The sequence below is a fragment of the Xyrauchen texanus genome, chromosome 25, assembly GCF_025860055.1.
Source record: "Xyrauchen texanus isolate HMW12.3.18 chromosome 25, RBS_HiC_50CHRs, whole genome shotgun sequence".
NCBI classification, from domain to species: domain Eukaryota; kingdom Metazoa; phylum Chordata; class Actinopteri; order Cypriniformes; family Catostomidae; genus Xyrauchen; species Xyrauchen texanus.
This window is the reverse complement of record NC_068300.1, coordinates 4,653,083-4,672,361: the sequence shown is the minus strand read 5'-3', so window position 1 is coordinate 4,672,361 and position 19,279 is coordinate 4,653,083. Positions and strand designations below refer to the sequence as shown.

Below are 19,279 nucleotides of genomic sequence, written 5' to 3'. Positions count from 1 at the left end.
CCAGATCTCAACAGTCCCGGCATGCTGGACGCGGCCAAAGGTCCGCCTTCAGCTCCACGACTGACCCCCGGCTGGCCGATTCTGACGAGTCCAGAGGACGCCACCATAAGACCTCCTCATCAGTCACTAACCCGCCCCCTGCCGGGTGCGTGGAGCAAGGTAAGTGCTTTGAGTCTTTTCTCAACACCAAAGCCTCGGGACGCACCCTTACCTCCCGACGGCACATTACCTGCTCCACCCTGCTGCGAAGCCCCGCCGGGTACGTCTAAAATACTCGTCCCCTTGGTGCCCCTAGCACGGAGATTGGATGCGTGGCTTTCACTTCCCAACCCGTCACGCTGGCTGGCCCAGACTATCCGACTCTGTTACGCAATTCAGTTTGCCAGGCCCCCGCCCCCCTTCGCGGGTGTCCGCTTTACCGCAGTGCACGGCGAACATGCCAGATCTCTGCGCGCGGAGATTGCTACTCTTCTACTCAAAGAGTCCCTCCAACCAAAATGAAGAAGGGTTTCTACAGCCCTTACTTCGTTGTACCCAAGAAAGGCGGCGGCTTACGACCAATCTTGGACCTGCAAGTTCTCAACCGAGCACTGCTCAAACTCCCATTTAAAATGCTCACGCAAAAGTGTATGTTAACATGTGTCCGGCACCTAGATTGGTTCGTAGCGTAGACCTGAAGGACGTGTACTTCCACGTCTCAATTCTGCCGCGACACCGACCCTTCCTACGGTTTGCGTTCGACGGCCAGGTGTTTCAGTACAAAGTCCTCCCCTTCGGCATGTCTCTGTCCCCTCGCGTCTTCACGAAAGTCATAGAGGCAGCCCCTGCCCCGCTCCGAGAAGCCGGCATCCGCATACTCAACTACCTCGACGACTGGCTCATACTGGCCCACTCCCGAGAGTTACTATGCGCTCACAGAGACCAGGTGCTCAGACACCTCAGCCGCTTGGGGCTTCAGGTCAACCTTGAGAAGAGCAAGCTCACTCCGGTTCAGAGCATCTCCTTTCTCGGCATAGAGTTAGACTCAGTCTCAATGTCTGCACGTCTCACCAACGAGTGTCCACAGTCAGTGCTGAAATGCCTCGCAAAGTTCAAGCCAGGCACAACGGTCCCTCTAAAACTCTTCCAGAGGCTCCTGGGGCATATAGCATCCTCCGCCGCAGTCACGCCGTTGGGGTTGATGCATATGAGACCGCTTCAGCACTGGCTTCAGACTCGAGTCCCGAGACGAGCATGGCGCCACGGCACGCACCGTGTGATAATCACCACCGCATGCCGCCAAATACTCAAACCCTGGACAGACCTCTGCTTTCTACGGGCAGGAGTGCCCCTGCAGCAGGTGTCCCGACACGTCCTGGTCACTACCGATGCCTCCAATCGGGTTGGGACACCGTTTGCAACGGGCACGCAGCTGCAGGCCTTTGGAGAGGGGCCCTGCTGCGCTGGCATATCAACTGCCTAGCGTTACTGACTGTTTTCTTTGCCCTGCGACAGTTCCTCCTGTTAATTAGAGACAAACATGTCCTAATCAGGTCAGACAGCACCACTGCGGTAGAGTACATAAATCGCCAAGGCGGCGTATGCTCCCGCCACACGTCACGAATTGCCCGTCGTCTCCTTTGGAGAGAGTAGCGACTCAGGTCACTGCGTGCCACTCACATCCCCGGCAAACTCTATGTGGTAGCGGACGCGCTGTCACGACAACGCTTGCCCAGTGGAGAGTGGAGGCTTCACCCCCAGTCGGTCCAGCTGATTTAGGAATGATTTGGCAAGGCCCAGGTAGACCTGCTTGCCTCCCAAGAGACCTCCCACTGCCCGCTCTGGTATGGCCGAACAGAGGCTCCCCTCTGGGCAGACGCGCTGGCACACAGCTTGCCCACGGGGCTGCACAAGTACGCATTTCCCCCAGTGAGCCTTCTTGCACAGGTGCTGTGCAAGGTCAGGGAGGACGAGGAGCAAGTCACACTAGTGGTTCCATACTGGCCCACCCGGGCCTGGTTCTCGGACCTCGTACTCCTCGCAACAGCCCCTCCCTGGCGAATTCCCCTGAGGAAGGACCTTCTTTCTCAGGGGCAGGGCACGCTCTGGCATCCGCATCCAGACCTCTGGAGACTCCACGTCTGGTCCCTGGACGGGACACGGAAGATCTAGCTGGCCTACCACCTACTGTCGTAGACACGATCAATCAAGCCAGATCCCCCTCCACCAGGCAGCTCTACGCCCTGAAGTGGCGCTTGTTTGCAAATTGGTGTTCTTCCCAGGCTGAAGACACACAGAGGTGCTCAGTTAGGTCAGTGCTCCTATTCCTGCAGGAGAGGTTAGAGGGGAGGCTGTCCCCGTCCACCTTGAAGGTGTATGTTGCAGCCATCGCGGCCCACCATGACGCAGTAGAAGCCAAGTCCCTTGGTAAGCACGACTTAATCATCAGGTTCCTAAGAGGCACCCGGAGGTTAAATCCCTCCCGGCCAAGCCTGTTCCCCTCCTGGGACCTCTCGGTAGTCCTCTCGGGCCTCCAGAGACCTCCCTTTGAGCCGCTAGAATCAGTTGGACTCAGGGCCCTCTCTTTTAAGACTGCCCTGCTGATCGTGCTCGCCTCCATCAAGAGGGTCGGGGACCTGCAAGCGTTCTCTGTCAGCGACACTTGCCTGGAGTTCGGTCCGGCAGACACTCATGTGATCCTAAGACCGCGACCGGGCTACGTGCCCAAGGTTCCTACCACGCCCTTCAGAGACCAGGTAGTGAACCTGCAAGCGCTGCCCCGGGAGGAGGTAGACCCATTCCCGTCGTTGCTGTGTCCGGTACGTGCTTTGCGTACCTATCTGGACCGCACGCAGAGCTTTAGACACTGAGCAGCTCTTTGTATGCTTTAGGAGACAGCGTAAAGGAAACGCTGTCTTCAAACAGAGGCTTTCCCACTGGGTAGTAGATGCCATTTAATTGGCTTATCACACTCAGGCCGTGCCCCCCCCTGCGGGTCCGAGCTCACTCGACAAGGAGTGTTGCGTCCTCGTGGGCACTGGCCAGGGGTACCTCCCTGGCAGACATTTGTAGAGCAGCGGGTTGGGCGACACCCAACAACTTTACGAGATACTATAATCTCAGGGTTGAGTCAGTTTCATCCCGTGTTTTCTCAGGTCCGAGCCAGTAGAACTCAGTAACACGCTGATGGGCTGGCCGGGTGAATCGCTTGCATATAGCGCCCTTTCCCTCGCTTGAGGTAAAACTGTGCGTCTTTTTTCCCAGGAGATTCCACTCAACCCGAATCCCTGGTCGATTCCTCCCTAGCCCTCTTGGGTCCGCAGTTCGGCGGAGGAACTTGCCAACCCAATCCACTGCGGGTACTCAAATCTACCCTGTACTGGAATAGGTGCTCCACAGGGTGAGGACTCCTATGCGGACTCCCCCTCTGTGTATTTTCCACGATGCGGTCCCCTTACGAGCGGACCCGCGTTTTCCTTGGGTACGTTTCGGCTGCCCATCGGTCGCCGTGTGTAGCAACTCCCCCTCGCTGTGGCTGGATCTACCACTGCGCCACTTCCATGTGTTGCCTAAAAACACATGTGATGTATTCACCACCTTACCTCCCCAGCTGGGTAGGGGTGGTCTCCGCAGGGTCTTTTCCCCCTGAAAGAATAGAAAATTGGGTAAGACCCCCTTCCCTCAGTGCATGTAAGGGCCCCAGCTGTCTATTGCTCTATGCGAGAAACATAGAGAGAAAAGAGTCCCAGCCAGGCTTGGCCCATTCCCGGTTGGCAAGCGTCGCCTTGTTCCCCTGTCAGGGTAACCAAAACGATTCCAAATACTTTTGTGGGGCATTGGGGAAGGGTACGTGTAGTCTGATACAGCTGGTCATCTGGCACGTAAAAAACACCTGCCCGCTCCTGTGTCAGACCACGTACATGGCTCAGCGCATGGCGTAATTTAAATTGGACCCCTAGTGTCGCTTCTCCGACACAACGTGGAGAGAGCGACAGAAGGGGAACGTCTAGGTTACGAATGTAACCTCCGTTCCCCGATGGAGGGAACGAGACGATGTGTCCTTCCCGTCCACGTCGCCGAGCCGAGCCGCTGTAGTGGCTGGACCATTTCCGAATCCTCAGAAAAATCCTGAATGAACTCTAGTATTTGCCTCGCATTTGTACCCGTATGTCCGGAGGCGGGGTATGCAAATACTGACTGCCACTTCTCATTGGCTTTTTTTCATAGATCAGAGGTATATTCGGTGGCTCAAGAGAGACCTCTAGTGTTGCTTCTCCGACACAACGTCTCGTTCCCTCCATCGGGGAACGGAGGTTACATTCGTAACCTAGACGTTTTCACCAAAAAAATAAAACAAACCTTAGTCATATTTACTATAGTAAAACCATTGTTTTCACCAAAACTATGATTCCTACATCCTACAAAATTACTTTAATAAAGCCATGTTTCAGACCAAAAAAAAAACATGTTTTTACTACAGTATGATTTGTCTACAGTGTTTTTTTACTATAGATTAACCATGGTAAATCATGTGGTTACTATTGTTTTACTATAAATACCATAGTTAAACTACCACAGTAACTATAGTTATGGTATTTGCAGTAAAACCTTAATAACCACAAAATTATGATTTTTATTACCACTGTTTTCATTTTCCTGTATTATTGCAGACCCTATGGTGTCATTTTAAATATCATGGTTAAAATATGGTTACTGTAGTAAAATCATGGTCAATTCATTGCGGGCGGAACGTAAAACAATTACAGAAAATAATTTTAGAGAAGAAGAAAAGAGTTTCTTTCAAAACAGAATTTAAGATTTTTAGGATTTCATTTTAGGCTTCCACCTTTAAAGCTAGGGTGTGCAGTCTTTTCCAGAAACATTTTTGTTATACTGGTTTAAAGTCTCTTCACATCCTGATAACAATCAATAAGTGGTCTAAATGTAATTATATATATATATATATATATATATATATATATATATATATATATATATATATATATATATATATATATTACTAAAAAATGAACGACCAATCATTGCATTCGCTCCGAATGTAACGATAGGATGTCCTTCCTGTCTGTCAATCTATATTTGCATACCGCCGCGCAACTTGTTCGCGCAGATATTCACACGTCATCAGAAAGCGCGAAAATGGAAGGCGAACCGCAGCTAGCTAATGTTCCTCCTGAACCACCAGTAAAACGAAACAAAAGAAAGACTGTGTTAGAAACTTCTACAACGAAAAAACGTCTGGATCAAAAGCGCGCTAAAAGCAGAATTAACATTGACGTTGCTTTTCCACGCTGGAGGAAACTGCGGGACTCAAAGTGTCTGAAAAATGACGCCATGCTTGCTGTTTTTCTTTTGGACAGGTAAATACATAGTTTGATTTGTTTATATGTATATGTTGGTGTTAATGTAATTTAGTATTTAGCTCATGTAGCTAACAGCAGCTGCGGCTTAAAATGAAACTGTTATTTTGTTTTCAAAGTTACGAAAACACTGCAACATCCACACCTTTGGTGCATGGATTCATAAGGCCACCAACTGTTTCGACTCTTTCATCAGTTTCTCCCAAAACAGTGAGTACAATGTCATAATTTTACTTGAATAAAAAAATATAATCAAACATTCTTCTGGGTATAGTGTATGGCATCCTTATGAAGAAAGATAATTTGACAATGTTGTCATTGTAGTTTTGCTGAAATACAATCACATATCAGGTTATAAAGATGATGTCATGCACTTTGTGATCACTGCTGCTTTTTTGTTATCATCTGCGTAAAGTTAGAAATATCAAAACTATAATGTGTGTTCAAGAAGCTGTAAGAAGCCGATTTTTGTTTTTTTTACATGAGCCATGACAATTTAAAAACATGTTTTACTGTCATTGTAAATGTTCACTTTCACCTGCCTAAAGAGGAAAATCTGAGAAGAATTAATGTATTTTTTTCCCAATGGTTTTGTCAGAGAGGACACATTTTTAAAAAACATAATAACCGTGAACATTTGTTGTTAAAAAGTATATAAGTATTGTTTTGTTTCTAAAAATGATCTATTGTTTGGGTTCAGAAGAACTTTATTTGTCGACTGGAGTCGTGTGGATTATTTTGATGCACCTTAAATATACATTTTGGACTGTCAAATGGAGTACTTTCACTTGCATTGTTTAAAGAAGAAGGCCTGAAATGAAATCCTAAAATCTTAAATTCTGTTTTGATGAAGAAAGAAACTCGGATACTGCTTTGATGGCCGGAGGATGAGTAAATTATCACCAAATTTTCATTTTTGGGTGAACTATTCCTTTAAATTCAGCGGCTGTCATGTTAAGGTGAGAATATGTTTTAAAGCTAATTTCAGGGTTTTCTTTGGTAAAAAAAAAAAGTAGTATTTGGCTCGGGTCCTCATATTCTCACAAACAGTCCTGTGTATATATAAATAATAATCAAAAGAAGAAAGTTTTTGCATAAGTAGGATTGGGTCAAGTGCTCGTGAAAGAGATGCATCTTTAGATGTTTCTTGAAGGTGGCTAAAGAATCCGCTGCTCAGGTGGGGTATGGCGGGTCGTTCCACCATCAAGGAACAGTTGAAGTGAAGATCCGGGAAAGTGATTTTGTGCCCGTGTCAGATGGCGCAATGAGGCGCCGCTCACCCGCTGATCTTTAGCTTCTGAATGGCACATAGACTTGAAGGAGAAATAAGCAGAAAATCTGAATATAATGTTTAATTTCTGATATATGAGTTTGTTGAATCCATTGGATGTTTGTCAATGAGTTAAATGAAGGTGATTATATGTTGAAAAAAGGTTGCTTTTGGGTAATATCCAACGATAATTCTGCTCTCATGAAAACTAACCTAAACAAAAAGCACACAATTATATTTATACCATCTCAGAAACCATTATTTCAACAATTTTGTTCTTGAGTATAATCCTATAATAATCTTTATGTTTGATGAATGTCAGTTTATTGTAATGATGATGTTTTTGTGTTCAGATGTTCATCATGAGAGAGCAGGTGGATGTAATCTGCTGTAAATCAGTAGGAACTAATCTGTCCATGCTGGATATTGATGATTTCATCACAGAAATCTCTCAGCTGAAGAAAGAGGTGACGTCACTGAAGACAAAACTGATGGAGAGAGACGACAGGTTACAGGTTAAACATTCATTTCATCCTTAAAGTTGAGATTGTAAGCTTTCAAATGATGTGATATGATGAACGGTACAGATGTGATTGTGTTGTGTTTGTCAGGAGCTGGAAAAGGTTTCCTGTCAATCTTCAGTGTGTGTGATTGATGGGACCTCCACAGAATGTCAGGATTCAGTGTTGAGTGGCAGAGATCAGTCCACACCACAGCGACTGCTGGACAAACTCTCTGAACAGAGATCCAGAGACACACAGGACTCACAGCTCACTTTACTCTGTTCTACTGACGGTAATCAGGGTGATCAAACCTCCACAGAGTCTCAGACGTCTGTCTGTAACGCTGGAGAACAGCAGATGCTGCAGATACCTGTGAAGAATGAAGTGAAGCTGGAGGAGATAAAAGAAGAAAACACAGCAGAGGAACAACAGAGAGAAGAAGATGATTATGATGATCAAACCCCCACAGAGTGTCTGAATTCTGTCTGTAACACTGAAGAACAGCAGATGCTGCAGATACCAGTGAAGAATGAAGTGAAGCTGGAGGAGATAAAAGAAGATAACACAGCAGAGGAACAACAGATAGAAGAAGATGATGATGATGATGATGATGATGACGACGACGACTCCACAGCGTCTCTGACTTCTGTCTGTAACGTTGGAGAACAGCAGATGCTGCAGATACCAGTGAAGGTGAAGACGTGTTCAGTAAAGCTGCTGGACTGCAGGAATCTGATGAAGATGAGAGAAACCACAGCAGAGGAACAACAGAGAGATGAAGATGTTTTTTTTTCTTCAGGTATGTTTTAAATATTTATGACAATTGACCGTCATGTCAGAATCTGTTTCAAGAAAGACGGCTACATCACTCAAAAGTCGCATTAAAATGTTCTCAGATGTTTTTTGTTTTTTTTGCAATTTCAAAGAAATGTCAACCAAAAAATAGAAAAATAAAGTTATACCGGTGATGCATAGATTTTTGTTGGAAATCTAAGGTTCAGGAAATGGTATATGAAGTATCCCATGTCTTATGGTTGGAGTTGGCATCAGTTCAATTAAAGTCCATCGTAATAGACTGAAGTTATGTTGGTCTGACACCGGCTGCTATTAGTTGTCATCACTGAGATATGTAGCAGTGGAGTCCAACACCAAGCAGGAATGGAGCTGGATCCAGCCGGTTCTGGTGACATCAGGATAGGAGTCCCAAGGTTGAGACAGGGAAACAAATAAAATAATGTTAGCATAGATGCCTATCAATTTATTGCACAGTTATGGGTCATGATAAATGTTTCTGGTTTCTGCAGACCTATCTAAAGCAGCCTAATTGTGTGTTGAAGAATAAATTAGGTGTATGCCTGGCTAAATAGATGAGTCTTTAGTCTAGACTTAAACTGAAGGAGTGTGTCTGCATCTCAAACTGTGTTAGGGAGACTATTCCATAGTTTAGGAGCCAAATATGAAAAGGATCTTCCTCCTTTTGTGGATTTTGATATTCTTGGAACTATTAACAGGCCAGAATTTTGTGGTCATAATGAACATGATGGAATATAGTATGGTAGGTCACTTAATACTGTGGAGCTAGACCATTCAAAGCTTTGTACGTAGTTAACAGAATTTTTTAATGAATGCAAAATTTTACAGGTAGCCAATGTAACGATGATAAAATGGGGCTAATATGATCCTATTTCTTGGTTCTCCTCAGCACTCTGGCTGCTGCATTCTGAACCAATTGAAGTTTATTTATTGAACTTTCTGGACATCCTCCCAGTAATGCATTACAATAATCTAGTCTTGAGGTCATGAACGCATGAATTCTTTTTTTCGGCATCAGCAACAGAGATCATGTGCCTTAATTTAGCAATATTTCTTAGGTGGAAGAATGCTGTTCTACAAACATTAGTAATTTGATCTTCAAAGGACAGATTGGTATCAAATATAACACAGAAGTTCTTCGCTGTTGAACAGGATGTAACAGTACATTCATTGAGTCAAATTATATTTTAGCGGCTTGTTTTTAGAGGTTTTTGTCGGAAATTGAGTAGACGGAAATGTCTGGCCATCCTGTCTTTTAGTTCGATGATACACTGCTAATTTGGAGAATTGTGAAATTTCGTCAGGTTTTGAAAAAATATAATATGGGGTATCATCAGCATAACAGTGGAAACTTATTCTACTATTCCTGTTAATATCTCCCAGGGGAAGCAAATACAAGGAGAAAAGCAGAGGCCCTAAAACTGATCCCTGTGGCACTCCATACTTTACTTTTGTTTGGTTTGACAATTCCTCATTTACGTAGACAAAGTGGTAGCAGTCTGCTAAATAGGACCTAAACAATGCTAATGCAAGTCCACAAATGCCAACATAATTCAAGAGAATTTCATGATCTATCGTGTCGAATACAGCACTAAGATCTAAAAGCACTAGAAGTGAAATTTAGCCTAGCTGCAATCAGATGATAGGAGCAAGTCATTTGTAATTTTGATAATTGTAGTTTCTTAACAGTTATGGGGCCTAAATCCTGACTGAAATTGTTCATATATACTGTTTCTCTGTAGAAATTATCATAGTTGGGATGGTACTACCTTATCTAGAATTTTTTTACATAAACGGGACATTTGAAATCGGTCTATAATTAGCCAGTTCTCCAGGATCGTGTTGTGGCTTCTTAATAAGCGGTTTGATAACTGCCATTTTAAAGCTTCTTAGGAAATGTCCTAAGGATAATAATATTAAGGAGAGGTTCTGAAATTACGGGAAATACCTCTTTAAGAGCTTAGTTGGTATTGGATCTAACAAACAAGTTGTGGCTTTTGATGTTTCGATAAGTTTTGTTAGCTCTTCCTGAACTATGACAGCGAAAGATTGAAGTTGCACGTGAGAAATTACAAGGCACTGTTTTCTGAGGTGCTATGACAGATGATTGCATAATTCCAATTTTATTTCGGATTGTTTCAATTTTATCAGTAAAGAAACTCATGAAGTCATTACTCTTGTGCTGTGATGTAATATCTGGTTCTGTTGAGGCTTTACTCCTTACCAATTTAGCCACAGTACTGAATAAACACCTTGGATTGTTGTGGTTATTTTCTATGAGTTTTCTAAAATATGTTGACCTGGCAGCTTTTAGTGCCTGTCTGTAGCTACAGACACTATCCTTTATGCACCACGAAATACTTCTAATTTTGTATTCTTCCACGTGCACTCCATTTTCTGAGCTGCTCTCTTGAGAGCAGGAGTGTGATCATTGTACCATGGTGCAGGGCTTATTTCTTTAATTTTCTTGAATCGAAGGAGGGCGACACTATCAAGAGTGCTAGAGAAGACTGTATTTATATATTCTGTTATTTCATCAAGTTCTTCTGGGCTTTGGGGTTTATTGAGTGTTTGAGATGGATCTGGAAGATTATTAGTGAAGCTATCTTTAGTGGTCGAAAGAATAGTTCTACCTGAACTATAGCGTGGTGTAGATTGAGTAACATTAGCTGATCACAGCATACAAGAGACAAGGTAATGATCTGAGATGTCATCGCTCTGCTGCAGAATTTCTATAGTATCAACATCAACTCCATATGACAGAATTAAATCTAGCGTATGATTATTGTGATGAGTTGGTCCTGTTACCATTTGTGTGACTCCAAGAGAGTTGAGAATATTGATAAATGCTAATCCCAATCAGTCATTTTCATTATCTATGTGAATGTTGAAGTCACCAACAATTAAGGCTCTATCTACAGCAACTACAATATCTGATATAAAATGATCCAATTCACCAAGGAAATCAGAATAAGGCCCAGGTGATCTATATACTGTTGCAAGTGCAAAAGACGACAGAGTTTTTTATTTATATCTGATTGTCTTATTAAGCATTATTAGTTCAAAAGACTTAAACTTATATTATAATTTAAAACAGATGTCTTGCACTTTGTATGTAAATTGTGTTGTGTAAATCTGTTTTTTATTGTAAATTGTTCTTGTTGCTGTCATGACTGCTATGTTGCTTGAAACTGCACACAAGACATTCACCTACTGTTGCACTTGTGTACATGGTAGTGTGACAAAGTGATTTTGATTTAAAAAAGAAAAAAAAAAAACAGTGGGTGAAAGGCTATGTGTTGCCACACAGTCATGTGTGTACAGGGAATACAGGAGTTTTTTTATACCCTAATTTTATGCATCAGATCACAACCTAATAAGCAGAATGGAGATTCTGGTCAAATGAATATCTTGTCTAGATGCTGCCATACTCTGCATGAATGTGAGGAGGTCTTTAAAAAATAGTGTCCTTGTCTCCCCATGCCCAGTCTATGTTGGTTCCTTTAAAGTCTTTACCTAACCTGGTTCTTCCTTCCTCTATTTGTGGCTGATCAAATTTTGTATCCATATCAGTTCAGTTATTTCTGGAGGTAAGGTTTTGGACAGTATGAATCTATAATCACATCCAGTCAACTGACTAAGTCGTCAGTTTCTTTAAAACATTCACGTAATGTAGGGGATACTTAACTGGGTCGGGTAATTCTTTGCATATTGCTAGTGCCTCTATCATAGTTAGTGGAATGATTTTATATCTGTCTGGGCACTGGATAAAAGGAAATGCAGCTACGGCATTTTCCTTTGATTCTGCTGTTTCTAATTTGTGGCATGAAACTCTGAAGCTCTTGAGTTTACACAGAGACTAAAGATACTTTAACATTCATCTACAATTTACGTTATTACAGTTAAAAGTTTCATAAGAGTTATCCAGTATTAAACATAATTACAATAGGAAAATTAACTGTGTTAGTGTTGCCGCACTATCCTGATCATTATAGCACTAAATAGGAACAACCAAAGGTCTTCTATATAATTTAAAACAAATACCATGATGACTAGACCTGGGTTAGGTGTTCTTATAATGGATGTAAGTATGGTGAACAGCAAGTAAATATTGATTATATGTCAGTTACTGCCATTTGCCTTTGCATGACTCCTGATTTTTGGCACATGATACAAAGGCAGAGTACAATAATTGCCAAACAAAGGTCAATTTTGAGCTCATGATTTTTTGCATACAAACATTTCTTCAGTATAGCAACTAGTTGTGAAATTTTGGGAGTCCTACCTATAATACTTTTGTCTGGACAAAACAGAAACTTTAAAGTCATTTTTCTCAGTTTCACACTCTAGTGAGTTAAGGTCTTTTGCTTTTGCAGGGCAGTATGTATATATATAATATATATGTGTATATATATATATATATATATACAGAGTGAGGAAAATAAGTATTTGAACACCCTGCTATTTTGCAAGTTCTCCCACTTGGAAATCATGCAGGGGTCTGAAATTGTCATCGTAGGTGCATGTCCACTGTGAGAGACATAATCTAAAAAACAAAATCCAGAAATCACAATGTATGATTTTTGTAACTATTTATTTGTATGATACAGCTGCAAATAAGTATTTGAACACCTGTCTATCAGCTAGAATTCTGACCCTCAAAGACCTGTTAGTCTGCCTTTAAAATGTCCACCTCCACTCCATTTATTATTCTAAATTAGATGCACCTGTTTGAGGTCGTTAGCTGCATAAAGACACCTGTCCACCCCATACAATCAGTAAGAATCCAACTACTAACATGGCCAAGACCAAAGAGCTGTCCAAAGACACTAGAGACAAAATTGTACACCTCCACAAGGCTGGAAAGGGCTACAGGGAAATTGCCAAGCAGCTTGGTGAAAAAAGGTCCACTGTTGGAGCAATCGTTAGAAAATGGAAGAAGCTAAACATGACTGTCAATCTCCCTCGGACTGGGGCTCCATGCAAGATCTCACCTCGTGGGGTCTCAATGATCCTAAGAAAGGTGAGAAATCAGCCCAGAACTACACGGGAGGAGCTGGTCAATGACCTGAAAAGAGCTGGGACCACCGTTTCCAAGGTTACTGTTGGTAATACACTAAGACGTCATGGTTTGAAATCATGCATGGCACGGAAGGTTCCCCTGCTTAAACCAGCACATGTCAAGGCCCGTCTTAAGTTTGCCAATGACCATTTGGATGATCCAGAGGAGTCATGGGAGAAAGTCATGTGGTCAGATGAGACCAAAATAGAACTTTTTGGTCATAATTCCACTAACCGTGTTTGGAGGAAGAAGAATGATGAGTACCATCCCAAGAACACCATCCCTACTGTGAAGCATGGGGGTGGTAGCATCATGCTTTGGGGGTGTTTTTTTGCACATGGGACAGGGCGACTGCACTGTATTAAGGAGAGGATGACCGGGGCCATGTATTGCGAGATTTTGGGGAACGACCTCCTTCCCTCAGTTAGAGCATTGAAGATGGGTCGAGGCTGGGTCTTCCAACATGACAATGACCCGAAGCACACAGCCAGGATAACCAAGGAGTGGCTCTGTAAGAATCATTTCAAGGTTCTGACTGGTCTAGCCAGTCTCCAGACCTAAACCCAATAGAGAATCTTTGGAGGGAGCTCAAACTCCGTGTTTCTCAGCGACAGCCCAGAAACCTGACTGATCTAGAGAAGATCTGTGTGGAGGAGTGGGCCAAAATCCCTCCTGCAGTGTGTGCAAACCTGGTGAAAAACTACAAGAAACGTTTGACCTCTGTAATTGCAAACAAAGGCTACTGTACCAAATATTAACATTGATTTTCTCAGGTGTTCAAATACTTATTTGCAGCTGTATCATACAAATAAATAGTTAAAAAATCATACATTGTGATTTCTGGATTTTTTTTTTTTTAGATTATGTCTCTCACAGTGGACATGCACCTACGATGACAATTTCAGACTCCTCCATGATTTCCAAGTGGGAGAACTTGCAAAATAGCAGGGTGTTCAAATACTTATTTTCCTCACTGTATATATATATACAGTGCATCCGTAAAGTATTCACAGTGCTTCACTTTTTCCACATTTTGCTATGTTACAGCCTTATTTCAAAATGGATTAAATTCATTATTTCCCTAAAAATTCTACAAACAATACTCCATAATGACAATGTGAAAGAAGTTTGTTTGAAATCTTGGCAAATGTATTAAAAATAAAAAAACGATGCACATAAGTATTCACAACCTTTGCCATGACACTCAAAATTGAGCTCAGGTGCATCCTGTTCCCACTGATCATCCTTGATGTTCTACAACTTGATTGGAGTCCACCTGTGGTAAATTCAGTTGATTGGACATGAGTTGGAAAGGCACACACCTGTCTATATAAGCTCCCACAGTTAACAGTGCATGTCAGAGCACAAACCAAGCCATGAAGTCCAGGGAATTGTCTGTAGACATCTGAGACAGGATTATATCGAGGCACAGATCTGGGGAAGGGTACAGAAAAATGTCTGCAAAATTAAAGGTCCCAATGAGCACAGTGGCCTCCATCATCCATGAATGGAAGAAGTTTGGAATCACCAGGACTCTTTCTAGAGCTGGTCTCCCGGACAAACTGAGCGATCGGGGTAGAAGAGCCTTAGTCAGGGAGGGGACCAAGAACCCAACGGTCACTCTAACAGAGCTCCAGCGTTTCTATGTGGAGAGAGCAAAATTCTCTGGTCTGATGAAACAAAGATTGAACTCTTTGGCCTGAATGGCAAGCGTCATGTCTGGAGGAAACCAGGCACCGCTCATCACCTGGCCAATATCATCCCTGCAGTGAAGAAAATATCATCTAAGTACACAGCCAAGATAACAAAGGAGTGGCTACGGGACAACTCTGTGAATGTCCTTGAGTGGCCCAGCCAGAGCCCAGACTTGAACCTGATTGAACATCTCTGGAGAGATCTGAAAATGGCTGTGCACCGACGCTCCCCATCCAACCTGATGGAGCTTGAGAGGTACTGCTAAGAAGAATGGGAGAAACTGCCCAAAAATAGGTGTGCCAAGCTTGTAGCATCATACACAAAAAGACTTGAGGCTGTAATTGCTGCCAAAGCTGCTTCAACAAAGTATTGAGCAAAGGCTGTGAATACTTACATACATGGGATATTTGTTTTTTTTATATATATATATAAATTTGCAAAGATTTCAAATTAACTTCTTTCACGTTGTCATTATTATTATTATTTAAGCGCTAGGGCAGTGGTGGCTCAGTGGTTGAGGCTCAGGGTTACTGACCAGAAGGTCGGGGGTTCAAGCCCCAGCACCACCAAGATGCCACTGTTGGGCCCTTGAGCAAGGCACTTAACTCCAAGATGCTCCGGGGGGATTGTCCCTGTAATAACGTGCACTGTAAGTCGCTTTGGATAAAAGCGTCTGCCAAATGCATAAATGTAAAATGTAAATCTTATTAATTTGGTGAATTAATTGGCATAGCATGTCATTTATCCAATTACATTTTGTATTTTAATAGATATTTGACAGCCCTAGTAAATACATACTTTTGCACAGCAAAAAAAAACATCAGTTAATACTTGACCTTTGTTTTGTTCTGCCATAAATTGCATTAGAGTTCAATGTGATTTTCTTTTTTACATTTGTCCCTCTTCAACTGATTTGTCAATTTACTTTTGTTCATTGTAGAGCTGATGGAAGTGAAAGAGGAAAGTCAAGAACCGATTGAAGTGGAGAAGAAACCTCATGATTTCAAAACTGGAGAAAAATCTTCGAGTGACTCAAAAAATCCTAAAATAAAAGCAGCCAATAAATCTTTGACCTGCTCTCAGTGTGGAAAGAGTTTAACATGTAATAAAGATCTTAATATACACATGAGAATTCATACTGGAGAAAAACCGTACAAGTGCTCACACTGTAGAAAGAGTTTCACTTATTTGAGTTCCCTGAATACACATGAGAGAATTCATACTGGAGAAAAACCTTACAAGTGTTCACACTGTGGAAAGAGTTTCACTCAGTCACAACACCTGAAAAAACACAAGAGAATCCATACTGGAGAGAAACCTTTCAAGTGCTCACACTGTGGAAAGAGTTTCACTCAGTTAAATTCCTTGAAAACACATGAGAGAAATCATACTGGAGAAAAACCTTACAAGTGCTCACACTGTGGAAAGAGTTTCACTCAGTCACAGCACCTGAAAAAACACAAGAGAATCCATACTGGAGAGAAACCTTACAAGTGCTCACACTGTGAAAAGAGTTTCACTCAGTTAAATTCCATGAATATACACAAGAGAACTCATACTGGAGAAAAACCTTACAAGTGTTCACACTGTGGAAAGAGTTTCAGTCTGTCACATTCCCTGAAAACACACGAGAGAACTCATACTGGAGAGAAACCTTACAAGTGCTCACACTGTGAAAAGAGTTTCACTCAGTCACATTCCCTGAAATCACATGAGAGAATCCATACTGGAGAAAAACCTTACAAGTGCTCACACTGTGAAAAGAGTTTCACTCAGTCACATTCCCTGAAAAAACACGAGAGAATCCATACTGGAGAAAAACCTTACAAGTGTTCACACTGTGAAAAGAGTTTCGCTCAGTTAAAAGACCTAAAAAGTCATAAGAGAATTCATGCAGGATAGTCTTGTCTAATTATTGTGATGATGACTCTCCACCAGAAGATGGCAGCACCTGCAATCATTAGACTACATGCCCGTATTGGTGGTGTGATGTTGTACAACTTGCATCTTGAGAACATTTTATGTATGTACTGTATTGTTGTTCTTGTGTTCCAGATGATCAGGTGCTGATGTGAGCAGAACCCAACTAAATGTGAATCTTTGCAAAAGCAATGTGCTGAAGTTGTTGTTTGTTTCCATTTGTGGCATAAAGTTGATTACATAAAAAAACAACACACAACCACCCTACAATGTTAAAAGTCCACCCACTCCTCGTTCTTATATTTCTATAAATCAAAATGTGTGTCAAAATGACCGCTTTTCATTTCTGCTCTAAAGTGACATCACTTTAGGGCAGGCCCCACCCACGACTGGTGACGGACTCCACCCTATTGTCATAGATCCACCCGTGAGTGATCTACACACAGTCTGCCATTTTTTTTTTCCACGCTGGAGCAGATACAGTGAGAAAAATAATGTCTCGGCTTCGTAAGCATCATAAGTGTTCTGTTGTTGCTGTAAAGGTGAACATAAGAGTCTTCATGTACTCCCGGCATCAGAGCCACTGAAGAAGCGGTGGACAAGTTTTGTTTTTGAAGGAAATGTGCCACAAAACATACAAAAATGTGTGTATGTATGTGCAAATCATTTTACACCCGACTGCTTTGTGAATGAGTGTCAATATAAAGCAGGATTTTCAAAAATGTGATTCTCAAGCATGATCAGAAACAACTGTTCGTGTTCCAGCTTTATATCCTGAAGATGTATCACACGTTATATTTTGTGAATGTTTTCAAATTGCCTTTCTGAATGTGCTTGTAAGATGATTCCACAGCTAATGCAGCAAAAGTTAGCATTGTCTCTGATTGTATTCACCAGAGCTATGACGGGGGCGGAGAGTAGCAGCTCATTTGCATTTAAAGAGACACACATGAAAACAGCGCGTTTTTGATTCCATCCAAAAAGAGGCATTTACAACATGGTATAATAAATGATCCGTGGGGTATTTTGAGCTGAAACTTCAGACACATTCTGGGGACACCTGAGACTTGTATGACACCCTGTAAAAAGGGGCATAATTGGTCTCCTTTAAATCATTGTTTTACAGTCTGTGGCAGGGTAGTCGACCTTTATCCCTCTTGGAGGCTTGATTAGCCTGATAAGGGACTAATGAGGGACTTGAACCTGATTGAACATCTCTGGAGAGATCTGAAAATGGCTGTGCACCGACGCTCCCCATCCAACCTGATGGAGCTTGAGAGGTCCTGCTAAGAAGAATGGGAGAAACTGGCCAAAAATAGGTGTGCCAAGCTTGTAGCATCATACACAAAAATACTTGAGGTTGTAATTGGTGCCAAAGGTGCTTCAACAAAGTATTGAGCAAAGGCTGTGAATACTTATGTACATGGGATTTTTATATATACATATATATCTTATTAATTTGATGAATTAATTGTCATAGCATGTAATTTATCCAATTACATTTTGTATTTTAATAGATATTTGACAGCCCTAGTAAATATATACTTTTGCACAGCAAAAAAAACATCAGTTAATACTTGACCTTTGTTTTGTTCTGCCATAAATTGCATTAGGGTTCAATGTGATTTCTTTTTTACATTTGTCCCTCTTCAACTGATTTTTGACAATTTACTTTTGTTCATTGTAGAGCTGATGGAAGTGAAAGAGGAAAGTCAAGAACCGATTGAAGTGGAGGAGAAACCTCGTGATTTCAAAACTGGAGAAAAATCTTTGAGTGACTCAAAAAAGCCTAAAATAAAAGCAGCCAATAAATCTTTAACCTGCTCTCAGTGTGGAAAGAGTTTAACATGTAATAAAGATCTTAATATACACATGAGAATTCATACTGGAGAAAAACCGTACAAGTGCTCACATTGTGGAAAAAGTTTCACTCAGTCATATTACCTGAAATCACATGAGAGAATTCATACAGGATAGTCTTGCCTAATTATTGTGATTAATTCTCCACCACAAGATGGCAGCACCTTCAATCATTAGACTTCGGATATTGGTGGTATGATGTTGAAGAGTTGGGGTACTCGAGTTAGACTCTAGTCTGAGTCACGATTCCAATTATAATAGACTTGGACTTGTCACGGACTCTGATGCAGTTTTACTCTGACTTGAGTCGGAGTTGATCCTTTGGGATTCCAAATATATTTTTGTGATTCAATGAAAAATAATAATAAATAAATAACAAAACAAATTAAAGCTGCGAGCAGCGATGACGGGCCCAAGCCGGTGGCACCGCCACCCCCGTGCCTTTAGGGTTGCTGTGCACGATGGGCAATAACGTAACCTCGCTTTGACTGTCGAGAAGAAGATGTGTGCTGTAGAGCTCCAACGAACATTCGCAACGACAGCTCTCGACCTAGTTAGAAGCATTTCTTGTTTGCATGACATGTGGACTTAATAAATCCTTATCTTGAGCCAAATAAACAAGCTGACATTCAGTACAACCTGTGTCTTTTGTTTAGAACACATACAAATGTTATTTATGTACCGCTTTTGTACGGTACATAAATAAATAAAGCAACCGTTTTTGAAGACTGCGCGATGTGCTGAACGTGCTCTACTATGTAAGAACGAGCCGATTATTGAATCTGGAAATGGGTGGGGC

The 19,279-nt window shown here is 42.1% G+C and overlaps 1 protein-coding gene across 1 annotated transcript in view; it reads left to right on the top strand.

The window, feature by feature from the left end:
• The window catches only part of LOC127618946 (uncharacterized), a 647,429-nt gene extending 628,989 nt beyond the window's left edge, over window positions 1-18,440 (top strand). The window contains 3 exon segments of the mRNA XM_052091648.1: window positions 156-163; window positions 15,812-17,939; window positions 18,308-18,440. Of these exon segments, the coding sequence (XP_051947608.1) occupies window positions 156-163; window positions 15,812-16,602 (799 nt within the window). The 3' untranslated portion in view covers window positions 16,603-17,939; window positions 18,308-18,440.
• The last annotated feature ends 839 nt before the right edge of the window (window positions 18,441-19,279 follow it).